The sequence below is a fragment of the Manis pentadactyla genome, chromosome 12 (genome assembly GCF_030020395.1).
Source record: "Manis pentadactyla isolate mManPen7 chromosome 12, mManPen7.hap1, whole genome shotgun sequence".
Lineage (NCBI taxonomy): Eukaryota > Metazoa > Chordata > Mammalia > Pholidota > Manidae > Manis > Manis pentadactyla.
The window spans coordinates 48,452,505-48,475,340 of NC_080030.1; the positions used below are offsets into that span (position 1 = coordinate 48,452,505).

At 36.1% G+C, this 22,836-nt stretch overlaps 1 protein-coding gene across 6 annotated transcripts in view; it reads right to left on the reverse strand.

Annotated features, from left to right (window-relative positions):
* Positions 1–189: 189 nt before the first annotated feature.
* PHACTR2 (phosphatase and actin regulator 2) overlaps positions 190–22,836 on the reverse strand; it is a 252,895-nt gene continuing 230,248 nt past the window's right edge. For all 6 annotated transcript variants that reach the window (XM_057489140.1, XM_057489139.1, XM_036906843.2 and 3 more), the window contains 2 exons: positions 17,972–18,048; positions 190–6,802 (listed from right to left, as the gene is read on the reverse strand). In XM_057489140.1, the coding sequence (XP_057345123.1) occupies positions 6,787–6,802; positions 17,972–18,048 (93 nt within the window). In that variant the 3' untranslated portion in view covers positions 190–6,786. The remainder of the gene's footprint in view (positions 6,803–17,971; positions 18,049–22,836) is intronic.

Below are 22,836 nucleotides of genomic sequence, written 5' to 3' on the forward strand. Positions count from 1 at the left end.
CTAAGATATTTTAAATAAAAAGCACAAGTTACAAAGCCTTACATATAAAAAATTTTAAGTTAAGTGGGGTTGAAATAACAGGCAATTAGAAAAACTGTTATCTTGCTTACAGGTGAGGACTCCATGAGCTCTTAATTTAGGAAGACTGAGTATTGTCTGAATACAATAGAAATTGGGACAAACTAAAGCTGGGCATTTCCCAATGATTTTATTGAGGTAACTTCTCCCAATTTTATACACATATGCATTTATATATACTTAGGAAAGCTAAACAATGTTCTAAGGCACTTGGAATTGTGCACAGCAATGTATCCTATAATATTATACAACTAAATAGAGCATAATTTTGCTTTTTAAATAACACAAACATCAGTATGGAATAAAAAAGATAATACATAGTCTTTCAGGTTACAATAGTGGAATACATATACATATGTGTGTATATTTGTAGATGTTTATACCCACATACTATAATACAGTACAGATCAAGAACAACAGCAAAAAAGAAACTGTCATGTTAATCAGTATACAGTTCCAGTTATTTACACTCACAGATACTATACCTGTGCAATATGTAGGATTAGATTACTCACTGGAAATTGGGAATCATTCAGTCAGTCTGATAATGATCACAGCTTACCATTCTTATCACTTTAACCAAAGCTTGAAGTAACAACAGAATGCATATAGCTCTATATTTAAAAATCATTGTTACATTAAAAAAAATGACTCCTTGGAGTTTTTAGTAAGTACTGAATCTGGTAAAGTTGGTGCAAAATGTTTGGACATATTGGCACATTTCTAAGCCACAGAAGAAATATTTGAAAAAATAAAAATAAGAATTAATGCCTACATTTTAAGCAATAAAAGTGGTTTGACCCTAGATTCACTCAGATTGGTTTTGAATGCTAATTAGTATTGCGATGGTGACTTTTCCCTGTGGAGGCTTTCTAAGCTATGTAATGATAAAAACAAACTCTAAATTGGCAAGTGGCACAAATATTATTGGCATTTTAATATATCGTAAAATTGACCTGAGGGTGGAGTGGCATTCTGCCTCATTTACTCCCTTCAATCTATTCTTTAAAAAAAAAAAAACCTGGTATTTAACAAGGTAAGAATTCTTAAGCACCATCTAAAAGTTCACAATATAACCACCTTTATCAATTCTGAGTTGCTCTGTGTCAAAAAATATATTTAGAAATTTTAATATTTTAAAAAACTATAGTGGCCAAATTAATTCCATCCTGTTAGCCACAATTCATCCAAATCATTTTGAGACATATGTACCATTCCCTTTTGGTGATAAACAGTGACAAAGAACAAATTTGTTTATGTATGGTTGGTACAGTTGAATAATGTTTCACCTAGATAATACATGTTGTTTTGTGTACGACCATCACTGAAGTATGAACAACATGCATGCGGCCCACACGTAATCTGTTTCCTTCATAATTCAGTATTCACAAATCTTACAAAGTTGAACAACACGACTATCCTTATATAGGGGGAATTCAAGCATTTGCATATGGATTAAATACTTCCTTAATAGGATAAACAGGTAGCTGTTTTGGAACTCAAGAGATGCAGCTTACCAGGTGAAATCTAATGGTGATGTTCATGGACCAGTTTTTGTTTTTGTGGATTTTGGGTTGGGTTTGTGGGTAAGCCATGTAACAATCTTCATGACACTGATGAGAATTATCACCAACTGTATAGTTCTGAAGTAAAATTGTGAGGCCAAAGGAAAAAAAAAGTTACTTCATGTGAAATCTCTCCTTTAAGTACACACAAGCACTAGCCAAGTGGCTGTGACCACCGGGATTGCCAACGCTGCCTGGGAACTTCCTCCCCAAAGAAATGGCAAATTAAAGCTGCATCAAAGCAGGAGGCTTGAAAAATAAAGAGGCAAGAAACTATTCAGGGCCCAGAGAAATGCAAGGCAGTCAAGATGATGTGTTGAAATAGGCACTTTTTCCGGTGTGTCCAAATTGCAGTAGGCAGTGGAATTCAAAGTGGGTTGTAGTGCCCTCCAAGAAGGACACTTGAATACGGGGAGGGCTTTTTACATTTGGTGTTTACAGTGACTGGGCATACCACTGGCATTTGGTCAGCAGGGGCCTGGGATATTACCCATCTTGCAAGGTGGGGGACATTTCTGTACAACAGTGAATTGCCCAGCTCCAAATGCCAACAGCACCCCCCACTGAGAAACAGTGATCAACAGTGCTTTGCTCCTACATGCAGCTGTGCTAGCAATGTGACAAGCTAAATGACATTTTCTGTGCAGTAAATCCCAGCACAGCTAAAACTGACCTTCACCTATAGGGTTGGTTTTTGGTGGGGATAGCTGCCACAAATTCTTTTTTTTTTTGCCAGAAATCTTATAGTATATACAATAGGATTTCTTCATTTGGGATGACCCTGTCTTTGTAAAAGCATAGGTGAATATGTTTCCTTTGTTTTCTAGAAATTCTAATGGTGGTTCAATTTTCTATACAGAGCTTAAGCTTAATGAAAAAATAAAAGGAAAGTGAAAATGAGAATGGTTTGGGAATACCTTTCTCCCCACCATCCTTCAGTCACTGCCAAATTATAGTAGATCCTCATGCTGCTCTTTGAAACTTGGGTTGGAACTATCTGGAGAGGTGCTTCCTCTCAGAAAGGTGGTTCTACTAATTTGATGGTTACTTTGCCATTTCATTCCCCCCAGAACATAGTTCAGTTCTAGAAGTTGATTCTGCTTTGCCAAGTAAAACAGTGTGATCTATACTACCAGTAAGTAGAGAACAAAATTCAGTAGTGGTAAATTACCCATTTCAAGAGGCCAAGGGACGACTTTCTAAATAAACTGAATCTCAGTGGTTCTTCAGTGCTCAGAACATATTCTAATGATGTGAGGAATTCTTGTCTCAAAATGAATAACTCTAACTAGTAAGGTTAGGCTTCATAATATGATTGGAATTTAGGAATGCTTAAGCTACCACACTGGTGGAATGATATAAATTTATGTATCTTTTACTAGTTTGACTCCATCTCCCTTATTCTGAGGAAGATTTCTCACTCTGTGAATTGTGCTGCTGGCACCACTTAAAAAATAATAATAGAAGAAATATTTCAGCAATATGGAGGAAAAGAAAGCTTTCACTATCTGAATGTGGACATACTACTATGGGTAGACACGACTGCCTTTTTCTCTTGTGAATACAGTGCCATTTTTGAAAGTTATGTCTGTCTGACTCTATTAGGTATAAATACATGCTTGTCATGTGTTAAAATGTAATATTGGATATGCAATGTTACTACAGTTGTTTTTTTCCTCTCAGGTGTAAGCTACTGTATTTTTTAAAAGTACCAGTACAGCACTGAATTAATTGCAGGGTGTAAAACCCAAATGATAGGTTTTAAGGAATTAGCTCTCATTTTCAATATGTGATGTTTTTGAGGGATGTATTCAATTCCGCTACTTTCTTGAATAGATTTTCACTTATACTGCAGAACTTTCTACTAAAAGAATACAGACAAGTGATTATAATCATTATGCTAATAAAGGATATCAAAATGAAACCAAAAAGTCAGTTTTTCTGGGTAAATCTGAGAGAGAGATGAGTTCCTTTTTTCCTCCATTTAAAACATGTTTTAAATACCCCAAATGGTTCTCTGAATATTATAGATTTAATTTAAACAATTTAAGGAATTAACATAAAGATAAATTTTATCAAACAAAAAATATGCAAGACATTTCAGGTACACAGGAAATTACCAGGCAGGCTGCCTTAAATTAAAATGATCATCAGAGAACTAATTTTGTCTGACTGTTTGCTAATGATCACAAGGATGCTGATAAAGCCAAAGGTATCTTCTTACTACTTTGAAGTTAATGTTCTTTTCTTCCATTTAGAAAAGATGGAAATGGCCGCTTTGGCTTTTATAGTCTGTCTAGTTCTTTCTTGCCTGGGATCTTCCTGGAGAAGGGTTTGTTTTCTTCCTTAGTCATATCTTGGAGACTCAGAAAACCTACTCACTTCCTCTTTGTCGGCCTAATGTCTCCCTTTGAAATTGGGAAAACTCTGGTGTTGTGTCACAACAGCCCACTCCTCACACACACTTATTTTCTCTATAGAACTGCAGCTTGTTGGCCAGATTGTAGAAATGCTGACTTGGAGCAGCAGCATAATTGAGGGTGGTCCACACCTTTGCAGCCTTTCAGGGCTGCCAGGCGAGAGACCTGAGATGGAAATGCAGTGATTCTACCTTTTAAAATTAGCTATTAAACCGGAGCCTTATTTTGCAGAATGTAGCTTAGCTCATAATCCTTCAATTTTTACCATGGCTTTTTATTTAAAGAATCATTCTAATGATATAATCAGTGGGTCTGATTTTTAAATATCAAGATTAGTAGAGATTAATTAAAAAAATTTTTTTAACTCCTAACTTTTAAACTTTCCTCTAAATATGTCAGTGTGAAGAAAAGGTGTGGGTAGTTCGTAAATCTGACATATCATACAAGGAAAACAATATATTGAGGGACCAGATTCTCACTTTTGTACTGGGTAAATCTCACTGTGGGGAATTAAAAACTGCATCATATGCACTGACTGGGAAAAAGTTGCTCTTTTTATCAATCAAATAGAGACTTTCTAAAACATTTATCTTGACTGATGAAACAGTGATAATATCTTATATTGAATATTTTTGTAGAAACCTTGTGATTAGAAATGTCAATGTTTAGAGAGCATAAGTATAGAAAGTTAAAATAACATTACATTCCTTGTATTTTTCCCGACACTAAAATGATCATACGGTAATATCATAAGGAAAAGGATGACTTCAGCAAAAAATCAGAACAAAGTTAAAGTCCATGGCTAGATTCAAACACTACGAAAAATGGACAAACCTCAGCCAGAGAAAGATACTTGGGCATGCAGAAAATCTTTTTCAGAGCAAAAATATGTTGTATCCTATTAATGAAATGGCAGCAGTGCAGGATCTAGGTTGATATTATTAATGCACAAAAGTGAGTGCAACAATGCTGGTTACTTTTCTTAGCTATAAAATGGTCCTGGCTTTTTGTAATAAGCCTACTGGAGCTACTTTTTTTTAATTTTTAAGCAAAAATCACCCAGTTTTGAGCGGCTCTTTAAAATATAAGTGAACAACAGGATCAAATTTATCCACCAGATAAACGAAACTGCTTTTTGGATGAAATTGAAAATTATAGTCTTCTATATTATGAACCAGAAACATTTCAGAATATTCTACCTCATGCTCTGAGAGTAAAATAAAGTATATTTAGGTCTTATCTTATTATTATACATCTCATATGTTTTTAATAAAAGGGGCACAAGACAATCATGAAAGAACAATTTAATGCAAGGTAGTATTTATATCTGCTCGTATGAATTTGGGAGCAGAAGACATGCTGTGCCAATGACGCCATGGAAAAAATAGTAAGATGACATTAGAAGGTTTCTTAATGTAAACAATAATGACTGCAGGCTCATAGAGAAACCTTCCATGATTTTAATCTCACTGATGGTTTTGCACTGAAAGTCAGTGCTCTCTTTATGAATGTAATCTGCAAACTCTTAAAATACAAAATGAAGTTCTCCTCACTGGCAAGTTAGCAAAAATCTTCTGTGTTCTTGTAAGCCTTTGGGTGAGTATTTTTTGATTCATGTACTTTACTTTTTATAATAGCAGCAATCCAACTTAATGCAGCCCTGAAAATAAAGAGTCCTTTGCAGTCCCACTCAGAACTAACTGCTGGCAGAACACTTGCATTTTGCTTAAGTTCTAACTTTGGATTCAGATTTTTTTGAAAAGGTGTCATGACTGTCAATATTGTCTTCCTTAGATCAAGTATAGTTGTTCCAACTTTGGAGATAATCAAGCTAGGGAAAGACCAAAAGATTTATTTCTAAGGCTTGCTATCAATTTATAGGGTCACATTATACCTCATATTATTCCCAGTCCTGTTATCCTTGTGGAAGGTTGGTACATTAGGTAAGAAGTATATGAAAAAAAAAAAAAGGTAAAATGTGTATAGCTCTGCTACTTAAAGCATGCAACAAAATTTGGGTAAGCATGCTTGTTAAGAGTCAGTACAAGTCTCTTGCACTTAAGAAAAAGATGCAATGAAACACTCAGACTTATTTCTGGCAATTGGATTCACTGGCACAACATAAAATAATGGTACTATACTGTACCAACATAATGGTGAGACAAGAATATTCTTCTAAGATCAGGTCTTTAAGGAATCCACATTAGGTGATTAGATTCCCCAATCCCTTAATAAGTTCTCGCTTACCAAAAGCCTACTTCAAAAACACATTTATGCTTCAATTTTTTTCTTCATTAACATAATGAAATATTTCTTTCTTCCTGATTTTTTCAACTCCCACCCCTTTCCAGTGCCCAGCAATTCCATTTCCCATTTTTCTTTGACCTGCACTCTAAAATTTGGCTTTCTAGTAACAGGGAGCCAGCGATTGTCTTCTGCTCATCTTCTTTGATTAAAACTCCTGAAGAATAACTGGGGTAACCATGGTGGTGTCCCTTACCATCAGTATACATGCTGGACAGCAGAGTCACTGCACCCTTTCCTTTGCTTGCTGGCCCCATCTGGGCTGGACAGAGAGGGCACTTTCCAGCACTTTCACACGCTTCCTTCACAAGTTAAACGGAAACACACACATTCAAATCCCAGTGCAATATCAGGCTTTCAGGAAGCAAGGCTTCCTTCAAAGATGATCAGTTTATGTTTCAAAAGAGTCTTGTACTTCATTATGGACGATGAAACCTAAAATACAAAATGGAAATGCTCTGAGTCTGTGATACAGAAGCACATTCTGTATTCAGTGAACTGAATAAGGTACAGTAATGTTTATAATTAAAGGAAGTTTTAGACATTTCCCCAACTGTATTATTGTCATACAAAGTACCTTTATAAATTACTGTTATAAATGTTATACTGGAAAGCAGAGATACCTCCTCTACAAAAGACACTGGTTACCATCCAGGATATAGAGCAATCAACACACAAAACATCAGTATTCTTGAGGGTCAACTCTGGACTGTACTGAGCAGAGATTGAGATGTTTCATAAAAATTTGATTACATCTGGTTTGTAGTTATAAAAGGAAAACAGCAATAAATAGTCACTATTTCATTAGTTTCCACCTGTCACTATCTTCCATTGAAGACCCAAATCTACTTTCTACACCTCAGTTTCCAAATACCTGCTGGGAATTTCCTTCTGAATGTTCCACAGGCAACATCCTAAGCATGTCCACAACTACGCAAATTATCTTTTCTTGTAAACCTTCCTTTGCACTATCTTGTTAAATTTTCTACCTTTGAAAATATTTTTATTCTAGAAGCCTCAAATTGGAACTCATTTCTCTCCTTTACTCTAGTTACTAATCCTGCCTTGATTGCCTGTCTTAATTCAAGGAAGCCCTCTCACCACCTTTTGCCAGCACTATTTTAATAGCATGTTAGCTAGTTGGCTTCTTATCCTTCAGAGTTCCTGAACATTCCTTGCATCTTTGTAGCCCTTGTGTTTTTGAAATGCTGTTCCCTAATAGTGAAATCCCCTCCCTTCACTTTCCATTTGTTTTCATATTCAAGATCAAGACCAAAAGGCATCTTCTCCATAAAGCTTTATCTGATCCATCCCTTCAATCTACTTCTGTGATTTCACTTTTACACAACTCCAGTTAGCACTTCATTTGTCTTGTATAATTGAATGTTCATCTGCCCTAGTAAACCAGTCTCCTAGTTTGTTTCCTGGTCCCCGGCTCATCAATTTTGAGATCAAATATGGGCCACATGGTCACTAGCATTATCATCATAAGTACTGATCCAGTCATTCCAGTTCTTTGTTAATATCATTGTATTATACCTCATTCCCTAAAAAATAGCATTTAAATGTCTTAATAGCGGTGACTGAGGACTTTCAGGATGTGGCTCAACTATGTTTCTAGCTATATCTCCATCACTACTTCCAAGATACCCTAAGTTCTAGTCATTTGCCCCAAAATGCTCTCTGCTTTTGTGCTCATGCTCTTTATCTTCTTTCCCTTATCTACCTCCTACAACCTCACTCTGAGTTCCACAAACACCCCTTTCTCCACCTCTCAGAGAAGCTTAATTGCTTTCTACCTGTGTTCCCATAAAACTTGGTTTATTGCAGTCATTTGTCACAGCCTATAATCTTTGTATAGGTATGAGATCTTAGATTGTGAGACACTAAGGAAATACCTGACTTAATCACTTTTGTATTCTGTAGAATACCATACCTGGGACATGGTACTTCTTAATAGATTTTGCTGTGTAGAATCAAATCATTTAAAAAATGAAAAATTAAAGATATAAGAACAGATGAAACAAGATCAGCCATAAATTGTAATTGGAGAAGCTGTGTGAGGGATGCATAGGGCTTGTTATATTACTTTTCCACGTTTGACTTTCCAAAAGTCAAAATAAAAATAAGATACACCAAGCTTTCCAAAACAAGCAAACATGTTGTGATGAAAATAGGAATGTGTCCACCTTGAGTTCAATTGTTAAGTCTACCCCTAACCATAACCTTGGACAGGCATGTGAATTTCCGTGCTCTACATTTGTTAAATGGAGATCATACTCTTGTTTGAGTCACTCTCTTTGCCCTGTGATCATGCAGAATTCTTTGCTACCTCAGGTCCTTGGTCCCTCCACATTAACTGACCCCCACTAAGGGTAGAATGTTTTTCTTTCCCCTAACAGTGCTGATAGTTCCTTCTTGTCATTTAAATCACAGAGCAGCTTTTATTTCTTCAAGAGGCTCTTTTCCTGACCATCCTATCTGTATCCACCCTTGTCCCTCTCAGAGCATGCTGTTGTATTTTCTCCCTAGTACTTACCACAGGCTGAAATTATCATATTTATTTATTTGTTTACTTGCTAATCGTTTGTTTCCTTCACTAGAACATAGCCACGTGAGAGCGAGCACCTAATCTGACATGGTCTAAATTCCCAGGGTCCAGAACGGAGCCTGGCTCACTCAATATGCTCAATAAATATTTGTTGGACACACAAATAACTGAATACAGGGGTAGTTAGAAAGTAATTTGATAACTATTTCTATAAATAATTCTTGTAACTGAAGAGTCCAATAATGAGACCCCTAAAATTGACTACAATTAAGTATTAATCTATGATACCCCATTTCATAGGACATTCCATCATGCTTTCTGGGCAGAGTTAGACATAACCTGAAGAAAAGTATGGAAATCCTATAAAAAATATTTCCAAAGAGAAATTGAAAACTTCTTAAACTTTTTACATAAAATGTGAGATGCAGATAATAATAATAATGATAGCTCATATTTACTAATGTTTACTATGTGCCCAGCACAAGGCCAATACATAAATTACCTAGTTTAATCCTCAAAATAATCCTATGGGTCTGATAGTCTTGTATCCCCTTAGTACAAATGTGGAAACTGAGGCACAGGGATGCTAAGTCATGTGCACAAGACAGATAGCTGATAAGTGAAAGTGCTTGGCTCTAGACTCTATTCCCAACCTACATTAGACTATGAGATCAAAACATGTCTTCATCCATACTTTCACTGAAAGGCTTTTTTGGTGCCCTGTGCACAGAATGGAATGGAGAAGGCAATCTGTTGGATTTCCACATCCATCAGTTAGTTTTAATCAATTTTGACCAGAGAAAGTCCTGTTCCACGTGCCAGGCTGCACTTTTGACAGCTACAGTTGTCTCAAAAACATTCGTATTTTGCCACAAAGGGAACACCATGAGAATGGGCTACGCACAAACTTTTTGTAATTACTCGAGAAGCAAGTCCAGTGATCAGCTTGGGGATTGAAAGGAGCAGCATTGCCTCCCTCGTTGCAAGAAACACAAGCCACTCTCCGTATCACAGTGAGGGAGGAGGAGCTCTGGGGGCCCTGAGAATACAGACAAATCTGCTGCACCTGTGGAATCTTCACACTATGACCTACCAAAGGTCCCTCTTTGTTAGGTTCAACTTTTCTAGGAATTAAATACAGACTCATCTAATTTAATAATTATTTTAGCCCTCTCCTGGTTTGCTGGGTTTCATAGACCAAACATTCTACAATGTCCTAATCTTTATTTGGTCCTGAATTCAAACACGTGGAGAGACATAACATGAGAGGTTTTCCTCTCTTCCCATCAGTAATGTCTTTGGGATGAAGAAGGTAAGTTAAAAATTGAGTTGCAAAACAAGGTGAGTAATCAGTGGACCAGAAAATATTTAGAACTTTCTATAGCCCAGCATTTTCTTCAAAGTGTCCTCCTTTTAATTTTCCCAAAATTAGCAGGATACTATCAGGCTTTTTGTTTTTTCTGCTGACACTATGTGCCCATGGATCCCATTAGAGAGTGAATTCCACAGTCAGGACTCAGTGGAAGGTCACAGGCCATCAGCATAGATTCAAGGGCTGGCTAAAACAAGAAGGTGACCAACTAATCAGCAGTGGGAATGCAATAATATGCTGACAAAGCTAGGAGTCGGAAATGAACCCTCTCTTCATATGGACTGCCCAGATCTGGCTAAAAATAAAACAACAAAAAAAACCCCTACATATTTTCTTGCACTATCCAATCAGGAAAGGACATTTATATCCTGCTTAAATTAAGCAACTTATCTTCAAATGTAGGTCTAAAATTTTATGGTTAGAGGTACAGGAAATGCAAATTGCTCTTAAATTTGTTGCTACTCAGTGGTTTGCACTCATTTTGAAATACGAGAAGTTCAGCTTTATCTCCTGAGAAGTCTGCCTATCTGACAGAATGACAGTTTTGGCTTGAGGCTTCAAGCTGATGGAGCAATAGTTGTACTGTGCCCTAAGGATACTTAAACTTTCTGTCCACCCTTTTCCCAGATCTTTCCTGAAACTTAAATTTGAAGTTATATATATTTTCTTCTTCTTTTTAAAATTGTAATATATTTTTCTCATTGTCATACTGTTGAGAGAAAGTGAATAGGGGGACAAGCTATTTTTAAGTCATGGAATTCAGGGAAGATAATCTTTGTCTATAAGATGGTTCCTCCACAAATTAATATATATAAATTTACTCACCTTCCTGTAAATTCGTTCGATAATATAAAACATAAAATTAGTCACAAATGTACAATACTATTTTCTTCTTTGATATATACAGAAATCCTGAAACACTCATTTCTGCCTTACTTAAAAGGGTTTCATTGACACAGGAACATATACTTAAACAAATGAGGAGCTTCTCCTCAACCACAGCTCCTTGTCCTACCTGAGAAGCCAGACCTCATGCAGGACAGGCTTTTATTATTTCAAATATGAGCCATGCTTTCACCTCTGATGGTTAAAGCAGCATTTTGTAACTTTTTAAAGTTTCTGTCCAGGTAGCAAATGCTCTGTTACTTGCTACCTGAAAGAGAATATGACTGTGGAAACAGCCTTCTCATTTCTCTGTGAAGGACCCCTTAACTAATTTTTATTATGGTCCCTTGTATAGTTACTGCCATGTCACACTTTGGTACCTAGAAGCTGAAAGAGTGGTTTACTTTTATCTGCAAATCCACATAGAATAGTAGTAACTCAAGATGGCACAAAATGAGACAAATTGCTTTACACACACACACACACACACACACACACACACCTGAACATAACCACATTAAGAAAATTTTAAAAGTAGGGAAAACTATAGACCCACATTATAACAAATCATTAAGAGTTTTTTTATATTCACTCCTTATCTTTTTTTCTATGCATCTGAATTTTAAATAAAATACACCACTACTTAAATAAGCCTTTATTTAGTCAGTTAACATATATTTTGTATGCTATATGTATTTTATACTGTATTCTTACAATAAAGTAAGCTAATTAAAGAAAAGTTTTAAGAAAACTGAATTTTCCACTTCAAATTAGCAAATGATCTACTGAGGACTCTTTGGACTCTAAGAGCATTAATTAAGTGATTCTTAATAATATAATAATTATTATATTAATAATAAGCAAATAACTTAAAAATTAATAAAATTATATGAAAGCGATATATTGCACAATCTAAAAAAATGTTCTCATTTACAAAATTCAAAATTTAATATTTAAAAGTAATGTTCTCTCTTGGTTATATATCTGATACATGTTCACACTTCAAAAAATTTGGAAACTATGAAGTCCAGAAGATTACAATTACCCATAACCTTACCTCTCAGCTATAACTATTCTGAAGTAGAGTTTTTAGTAAAATTTGACCTTTCTTACAATTTGTCTTTAAGGTTTAGAGAATTATTTTAAATTGTGGAAATCTTTACTACGGAAAGGTCAGTGGCTTATTTTTTGCCATGGCAGTCTCCTTCCAGAACACACAGATCCTATTGCCTTTCAAATGGTGTTCTGGGTTTTGAACAGTGGGCTAGCTGGCTAGGCACCTGCTGGGGGCAGAAAATATAGGATGTGGACAAACAGCTTGTGCTCTAAGGAACTGAGGTTAGAGCCTGGTACCTGCCAGGCCACAGGATGAATTCTTGGGGGGGATCACTTGTCCTCATCCTTGAATGCAGAGAGCTTTCTGGAAAATACTGGGAGAAACTGGAAGAATTAGATGGAAGGGTCGATTACTATAATTCTTCACCACTGCAGATGAAACATGTTGCAGAATATATTCCTGATGGTTTCAGAGGCATCTTCTCAGGATACCAACAGTAAGAGTGTCACAGTTATTAGTTCCAGAACATTATTCAAGAAAATATACTATGACGGAAGCCTCACTGACAGAAAGAAGACTTAAGGAATGGATCCTTTATTTTTTCTTTCAGCTTTTTTTTTTTTGACTAGATAATACAGTTGGCCCTTGAACACACGGGTTTGAACTGTGTGGATCCATTTATATGCAGATTTTTTTTTTCAGTAAATACATTGGAAAGTATTTTGGAGATTTGGGACAATTTGAAAAAAAACATTTTCTTTTCCCTAGCTTACTTTATTGTAAGAATACAGTATAAAATACATATAACATAAAAAATATATGTTAACTGACTATATTATCAGTAAGGTTTCTGGTCAACAGGAGGCTATTAATTTTGGAGGGATTAATGCAGATTTCTGTGCAGAGGTCAGCACTATACGCCTCATACCCCTCATATGGTTAACTGCACATATTTATGTTTCAAAAATTCAAAAGGTTCAAGAAGATGAGTTTCTGGATTCTTGGTGAAAAGTCTCCCTCCCATGTCTGCCTCTAGCCATTCAATTTCTCTTCCCAGAAGCAACCATTGTTACCAGCTTTTTGTGTATCTCTCCAAAGGTACAGAAGCTATATATATGGGAATGGACTCTTCTAGAGCTCACTGACAGGTCACTGTGAGAGATAATCTCTCAGGAGATTATCTCTGGATACAGAGGTGCCTGGATAGAAGCAGCAGGTCTGTTTCAACGCTTTTATTAACCACCTCAAATCCACAGGGAGTTAATGGACTTAGGTTCTGAAGGGAAGGCTTACTTGATACAAGGAGATAATGTCTGGCACTAATAAGGAGAGCTAGTAAGTAGACTGTTATATATCTAGGTTGCATTTAAAGGGCTAGGTGATGATCCACTGCTTGTTTATTCCCTCCAAGGGTGGCTGGTGCTAAGAGCACCACTATCTTCTACATGACCAATTTTCTAAATGTAAACATTATCATATTTTTGTACTATATTTATTAGATTTTGCAGTATTTACCAAACCTTTTTCCTCTTAAAAGAAATACTGAAAACTATGTGAAAATCATATGCATGATTTTTATAAATCTCAAAGCCACAATATTTCTTCATTGGAATTCAACCTAATGATGTAATATAAATTAACAGAAAAATAGCAGTAGACATTTTCTTTACTGCCAAGTTTTAAAGAGTACTTAAGCAAGGTATATTTATCTTAGTATATGAATATTTAATTTTTCCTTATCTGGAAATATATTTTAAAGAATATTAATCAATATATTTTTTGGAAAACTTACCACTGATGTAAGCTAATAACCCCACCTGCCAAAAATGCCTATGATTTTCTCTTGAAATGCAGCTCATCCCTATTTGCATGTACTGATATTTACTTAAACAATGAAAATATCAATAGACTATTTTATGGAATATAGCAAGCATACTCTATACTTCTGCAGATGAGTAAGTATATAAAAATAGCCAAAAGAATTTTGAAGGTGAAAAAATAGATATAAAAGCACACTACAATTCTATTCTAATTAAACAGTATGAAACAGTATAAGGATAGACAATAGCTCACTAGAGCAAAGTAAAAAATTCTGAAACTGACCCATGTGTATATTAAAAGAATTTCACAAGGGGGAAATAAGTGGCTTTGGGCTAATTATTGATTTAGAACAAAGTAAAGTTAGATTACTCTCTTGAATCAGACATATAAATAAATCCCCAATGGATGAAAGATCTAAGTGTAAAAAAAAAGCATATATAAAAACTGAAGTTAAAAGTTTATAAACTTGGTCTTCTTCCATAAGACACAAAACAATGATATAAGCAGTAACAATACAAACAAATTTGAATGCAAAAATTTAAAGAAAAGCCATTAAAAAGAAGTTAAAAGGAAGAAATACAGATGGCCAATAGGCACATGAAAAGATGCATCACATCACTAACCGTGAGGGAAATGCAAATCAAAACCACAATGAGATATCACCTCACACCAGTCAGGATGGCCACTATCCAAAAGACAAGAAATAGCAAGTGTTGGCAAGGATGTGGAGAAGTGGGAACCCTCCTACACTGTTGGTGGGAATGTAAATTTGTACACCTTCTGTGGAAAGCAGTATGGAGGTTCTTCAAAAAACTAAGAATAGAAATACCATTTGACCCAGTAATTCCATTTCTAGGAATTTACCCTTAGAAAACAAAATCCCTGATTCAAAAAGATATACACACCCCTATGTTTATTGCCGCATTATTTACAATAGCCAAGATATGGAAGCAACCTAAGTGTCCATCAACAGATAAATGGATAAGGAGATGTGGTACATATACGCAATGGAATATATTCAGCCATAAGGAGAAAAGAAATCCTTCCATTTGCAACAACATGGATGGATCTATAGGATATTATACTCAGTAAAATAAGCCAGGAGGAGAAATACAAATAACATATGATTTCACTTATTTGTGGAATATAAAAACAAGCAAAACAGAATAAACAAAAGAGCAGTAGACTTATAGTCACTGAGAACTGACTAGTGGTTATCATGGGAAGGAGCTGGGGTGGTTGGGAGTGGACAGGGAGGGGAATAAAGGGGCACAAAAATTCTCAATCATAATATAAGTTGGTCATGGAGATAGCAGTACAGCATGGGGAATACAGTCAGTGATTGTGTAACGTCTTCCTATGTTGACAGATGGTAACAGCACTAGTGGGGATGAGGATTTAATAATATGGGTAATTGTTGAACCACTGTATTGTATATTTAAAACCAATATAAGATTGTATATCAACGATACTTCAATTTAAAAAAAAAGCAAAAAAGTTAAAAGGTTAACAACAGATTGGGAGAAGTATGGTGATATATGTAATAAGAGCCAATATCTACAATATTTAAATTTTTACTAATTCATATGAAAAAGACAACCAAGAAGAAAATGTGTCAAAGCAAATAATAGGAATAAAAAATAAATGGTCAGTAAGATATGTAAAGATGCTAAACCTTATAGAAATCAATGAAATGAGTATTACTGTTTATTCTTTAGAATATAGATCTGTAGTCTCTGCCTCCTGCCCCACCAAATGCTAATGAGAGTGACAAATATTGGCACATGTGCAATAAAATTTATATGATAAATATTATAGATATTAAATATGAAATAAGTATTAAGATATATTATGAAGATACATATAAAGATATAGGGAAAATCAAGGCAGTATTGTTTTACTAATGAAAAACTGAGAATATAATAACCATCAACAGAATAATTGTTCAATAACATGGTATATTGTCTATGAAATAACATAGAGGTAACTAAGTGAATGAGATATACTAGCATAGAAAGGTTTTTGGATGCTATTTTGTGTGTGTGATAACCCTATCACTATACATATATATACCACACATATAAATATGTGTTATATATATGCACATGTAAGCCTTTATGTGTATATATGTGTGTATACATACTCACACATGTTTGTAAATGCACAGAAAAATGTCTAGAAAGAGCTACACCAAACTATTACCAGTGGTTAACTGTAAGAATGGGAATGAAGTTGGGAAAGGAATGGGTTTTCATTTTTACTTGATTGTACTATTTGAATGCTTAATTAGAAAATATTATTTGTGTATACAGAACAAATACAAATATATAAGAAATAACCTCTAATTCTCCCTGAAGCCTACTCTTGTTTACTTGTTCGAAGTGTACAACAAAAGGGAAAGAACCTCTTTCACAATGTTTATTTTTCATAAAATGAGAACTTCCATAAAAATTCATTTTTAAAAATCACCTACTTTCTATTGTAGTATTTTCTTCATATAATACTATCAAAGGAAAATGAGGTCACCAGATACTATGATTTCTAGGAAAACTATGCAGATGTAAAACTATTCAGAATGATAAAGATGAGGTTGAATGCAGTCATTACCTCTCAGGGGTCAGGACTCAACAGCACAAACATATGTCATCTTCCTAGTTTCCCAAAGGTCCCAGTCAACTGGATGTCACCATAAATATCCAGCCACCTTATGATGATCAATTTTACTGAACAGGTATCACCACAAGGGGCAGATATTAGCACAAACTTTTCCTGACCCCAGAAGTGGAAAGGAAAAAAGGAAAGGAAAAATAGGTCTGGCTTGATATGGGCATGTGATTGGTCCCAGAGTAGATTAGGATAGGATAAAGCCCTCATACAGAGGGCTTTACGTTCCTATACATTCAGGATGTCTGAAAGCATTATATGCATTTAAAAATAAACATGATATAGAAGGATACAAAACAAGTAAGAAATACCATGGGTGAAAGGGGAGTTTCTTCTGCATACCAGACATTATTATAGGAGCAACAGCTATGGAGCAAGCAGGCCCCATGAACTTCTGGAAAGGGATTACCTATTGAATCACTAGGTTATACCATTACTTCTTTTATTGTGGGATACATTCCCCAGCATGGAGCACCATCACCAACAGGAACAATGCAGATACAATAGTACCATAGTGTATGGCTGCTCCCAGAGGTTGGTTCTGGCTTTGGGAATCTGTATTGTTTTCCAGAAAGACCTACCATGTAATAATCTGTCCTATTATGTTTTTAAACATTTCAGTTCTTAAAGATCTGATGGGCATGCAAATTTTTAGGAACACACTTGTTATATCAAGCAAGACATGTAAACCTGTGAGACAGGAATCAATAGAACGCCTGTGAAGGGTGGGTGTCAGACTATGTGATCATTCAGGTCCCTTCGGGGTTTAGCAGCCTGTGACACAGAGAACACTGGGAGGGAAAAGGGGAGGATTATAGCCATCTTCTGTGGCACCAGTAAACACTGGACTCCTACTCTAAAAGTTATGTCTCCTGAAAATTGAGTCTCCATCCCTCTAAGTTATATCTACCAGGAGCTTAAAGCAGACACATAGATGCCCACACTGGCTCTCAGCAGTCCCTGTTCTGAGCATTAAACTTCCACTGAGTCCCTTCAAGGGCAGAATAAATGTGTTGATGCTTGTCTTCTGGCTCAGAAAATAAAACCAAGAAAAAAACCAAAACATAGCCCTTTAGAATGATTCAGATTTTTGGGGTGGAAAAAAAAATAAAAGACAATTTTAGAAATCTTCATTAGATGGTGCTATGCTAAACTGTATTTATAAAAAAATTTAATTGTGGTAAAATACACACCACATAAAACTTACCCTCTTACATCAATTTCAATATGCTAAACTGCATTTTGTCTACCTACCTTGTAAACTGTCGACTCTCTTCATGAACTTCCATTTCTGTGCTTTTAAATTCATTTAGTTCTTTCCTTATTGCTGCCTAAATAGGAAAAAAATAGAAGGCAGAATTGTTACTTAGGGCACATATTTCCTCAGCATATTCAGCATCAGTGAAGCATACATTCTAGTAGGAAATGTCTTGGAGAAAAGGATTCCTAGTTTCTACCAGGTAAAGGTGTATCAAAGCAGTATCATACTATAGCCTCACTAAAGCCAGGACAGATTTCCTTCAATTGTCATTGAAAGGCAGAGAGAAAGAGGGCCTTTGCCAAACTCATCCTGGGCTTGATCTATGATTCACACACACGTCCCTTACCCTCGATGACCACAAGGATAGTGGAGGTCATGAGATTTTCTGAGACACACTATCATTTTCCTATGGAAGTTCTGCATTTAATGCCACCCACAGCAATGTGGCTTTGATTAGCTGCCACAAAGCTTCTGAGAAGGTAGTTGCTATTTATCCTTCAATAGTGAAAGTTTGGACAATTAGAATTTAAAAAATCTCACCACAATACTTAAAGCCACTCAAAGAAAATATCAAACTGAATGCTATCACTATTACTATTTACTGAACACATAATCCATGCCATGTAAATACTGGGGTTCAAAGAGATGCTCTGTTCTTCAGGTTGAAATGCTGAGATACTCACAAAATGTTAATGTTAGTTATCTATTAACAGTGGCTGGATCATGGATCACTTTTGGCTTCAACTTTGTGCTTGTCTTTATTTGCCAATTTTTCTACAAAGAACATTTTCCTTATATAAAAAAAACTACACTAAACTATGTTTTCTACCTTTAACTTGCATCTACCTACCACTTCAGCATTTTATTAAAAAAATAATAATAATAATAATAAGGGAGAAATGTGGGATTCACATATAAATCAAGTATAAAAATCAAACGAATAATAATAATTGACCTGATTGTTTATAGTTCATGATGCGTGATCAAAACCGAAAGTTTCTGTGATGACTGCCCTTGCACTGTTCACCATGTAAGAACTTATTCACTATGTAAGAACTTGTTCACCATGTAAAAACTTGTGTGTTATGCTTCAGAAGATTGGAGACTGTTGAGAATTAGGCTTGGGGTTGATTAATGATTGTGCATTGAGTCCCCTATACAAAATTTTATTGTTAACAACCATTTGATCAATAAATATGAGAGATGCCCTCTCAAAAAAAAAATTAAGACAAGTCACAGACTAGAGAAAATTATTGCAGACATATTAAAATCTCCTTTTTCCCAAAAAAAAAAAAAACTAATAAAAACATCCCTGTTACCTCTATGAGAAATGGACTCATCAGCCAAAACACAGAATCACTTTACAAGTCACAGAGAATGACTTCACTGAGAGATAAGAAAATCTACTTTGTGGCTGGAAAACGATGAATTTTAGAAAAAGGAAGACTGAAGAAAGCTCTGAGGCCTCTTTCTGGCTTTCTCCCTTCACTAACTGTCACTGGGCAATATACAAGCTTCCCCCTGCTCCCCACCCCATGTCCTTTACAATATTATATTTAAATGCTATGTCACAGATTGTCTGATCTCCCCAAATAATACTCTTCAGCCCCTGTAGTTTCAACTTGTGGCTGGGAACTATGTCAATAATTCTTGCTACTCATTTTTGGAAGAGATGAAACAAGCATAGAGGTATTTGTGGGTCCCACTGTCCCGTGATAAGGCTGTACATTTTGATTCACAGGTGAAATCAACAGTGAGGATACTTTGTTTCTCTCACTGTAAAAATTGATACCTAGAACCAGGAGCTGAAATAGTGAAGATGCTCTATACCAACTGGGAATTAACATCTATCAAAAAGTCTTCCTTGAAAGGAGGTATTTTAATATGGATAGAGGCAAAGAATCCTGTCCCTATGTCCATTTTAATTCCTTTGCCAAAGGTAAGGTTTCAGTAGAGGAAAGGAAAGGAGTACACTTGGAGTCAAAAGGTATGGATTCTAGTCCTACCTGTACCTTTAAGAGCTGTGTGACACTTGCTCCAAAACCTGCTTTCCCACCTGGAAAGTGGGAATGAGAATTCCCTACGTATTATGAGAATCAATTAAGAGCATTTTTGAAAGTGCTTTGTACACTAAGTATTCAATAAAATGTCATACATGGGTTTAGCAAAATGAATTAAATTCTAGTTTGTGATTGTTACTAACAACTCTTTCACTGCATATAGACAGTCTACTATGTGCAAGAAGATAATGTCACTGAAGGAGACTCAAATAAGGCAAAATCCTTATTCAATAGTAAGTTGGCTACGGATCTAAGAATCTGGCAAAAACCAATGAGAGCATTCTTTTAGAATCAATTAGGATATGGAATCTATATAAAAGAGCACTATATAGCTTCTTTTAAATTTTAAATTGTGTGCTACACATCCACCATAATAGTAACATTTAAAATTTCCTTATGACCATATACACACGCACACATTCTTCCCAAAAGAGCCAGTTCAATATACACGGACATCTCCCACATGCTCGCCTGCAATGTGACCTTGCCATTTCCTCACCAAGAGGTGGGGTCTGTCTCTCCAGCCCTGAATCTGGGTGAGTCCTGTACCTGCTGTGAACACAGCAGAGGTGAGGCTGTGCCACTCTGGGATGTGGCCCTTAACTGGCTTGGCATCTTCTGCTTCCTTCTTCTTGGAAGTCAGCTGTCATGTAAGAAAAAAACTACTCCCAGGAAACCACTGTGAGAAATGCAAGGTTCAAGGAGAGGCACTGGAGGATGAGACACCACATGGAGACAAACAGAGGCCAAGGAGCAACAAGGCACAGTTGTGTTAGTGAGCCAAGTCAGTCACTGCGTTTTGGGGTGGTTTGTTGCAAAGCAGTTGATAACCCGAACACTGTTCCGAGACTCTCATTTTACAGATAATAAAATGGAGGTGTAGCAAGGTGGAATAACTTGCTAGATATCAAATGGGCATTCAGCAAACATGAGGCTCATATATAGGCCGTCTTTTTTCAGATCCCACACACTTTCCAATAAAATGAGCTTCAGGGCCGAAGTCATCCAGATAATCGCCTCAGATCCATGTCATGTGTGCTACTGAGTAATTAGAAATGGTGAGTCGGTTAAAGGCAATGACTGATGTGACATTATAGGGACTAGTTGTTTGAAAATACATATCAGTAAGACATGACTACAGGCAATTAGAGAAATGCAAAATATTTTTAAAAATTCACTGAAAAATGACCACAGTGTTACTCCTAGAGTTCCTTCCTCTTACTATTTAAAGAGAAGGTTTCCTGAGAGTGTTACAGAGGAAAAAAAATAATTAAAGAAATTGTTAGAGAAATACTTGTACAATAATCTTAACTTCCTTCTATGCCAATGAGACCAGAATTTAGGCCTCAGGACTCTTCACACTAAGTGTAAATGGGCTGATTTTGTTGCCAGTCCTGGGATAGAAAGAGGCAGGCTGGTATGGTGGGACTGGAGCCCAAATGGTGCTGAGTTGGACCAACAATGGGAAGTCACTGAACCGAAACCAGGTATTTCTAAGATTGAAACAAAACAAGCCCCCAGGAGACAGCACCGAGACCAAACACATACAGTATTTTTTGGTACCATGAGAATTATAGAGAGGAAAAAGGAACAAAAATGACTGAAACTAAGTTTAGAATTGACTGGTGATGACTGGTGATGGGAGATCTGCTTTATCATGCTCAGTCAGCTCAGGGGTCCCCCTGGCCGGAAGCAACAGGTGATTTGCTGACTAGATGGACCCCACTGCCTTCTCAAACCACATGACCTGTGATGCCAGGAGTAACCAAATGTGCAACCTTTCAATGTTTTTAGCTTATTTCTTTGACAAAGGTGTTATTTAGAACATGAAGGGAATTTCTTGACTCCTCATCAAGCTCAATGCCATGGGGAGGTAAGTACTCTCTGCTTACCACAAACAGGCCAAGCAACATCTCTGTATAGGATTAACATCTGTCTTTCCTAGGACCTGTTTAGACAATGCATTCCTGGAAGGATAGAGTGTTCTATTCATCTTTATGTCCCTGGTATCTAGGAAAATGCTAATATATTGTAAGGGTTTTAATAAATGATTACTGAGTAATCTGTTGGACAAATCCATGTATCATCTGAAAAATTCTGGATTCTCCTTCACTGGATAATTTTAGACTATATCATAAACTGAGGCTTCAATGAATAGTGCAAATGTCAGCAGTGGGGAACAAAGCTTAGATTATCAAGGCTGACTATGAATATAATACTGGTAAGAGCTATCATTTCACGATGAACTGGAAATCTATATACTCTACCTAAAATTCAAGATAGATATAATTGGCTCTACTTTATCAGTGAGGAAACCCAAGTTAAATGACTTGACCAATGTCAAACATCTACCAGTGGTTAAGTCAGGAATCAAACCCACAAGCGCCCAGCTCCAAAGCCTGCCCTCCCCTCTCTACCATGAACTTCCACAGCCCACTGCAGGGACATGGCAACTGTCATGTGTTCATGGTCTTCAGGCCAAGCTGATGGCCTTCTCTGGCGCTACCTGTCCTCTTAGGGCTCATATATCTACTTCAGCACAGATCTTAATAAAGGCCATCTATATCTTACTGTATGTGACTCTGTTTCTAGTGTTCTATCCAAGCACATAGATTCTAAAATTGAAAATTTTATTTTAAAGGTGAACTAAGTTTGATCAAGTTCATGATTAATAAGGCATTCCTCCTACCAGGTCTCTTTCCCAATGTGGGCAGTTTAACAAAAATAACAGATTTATGAGATTCCCCATAGCACCCACTACAGCGTTTTCATAGAGAATGACTGGCTTGTGATCTCTT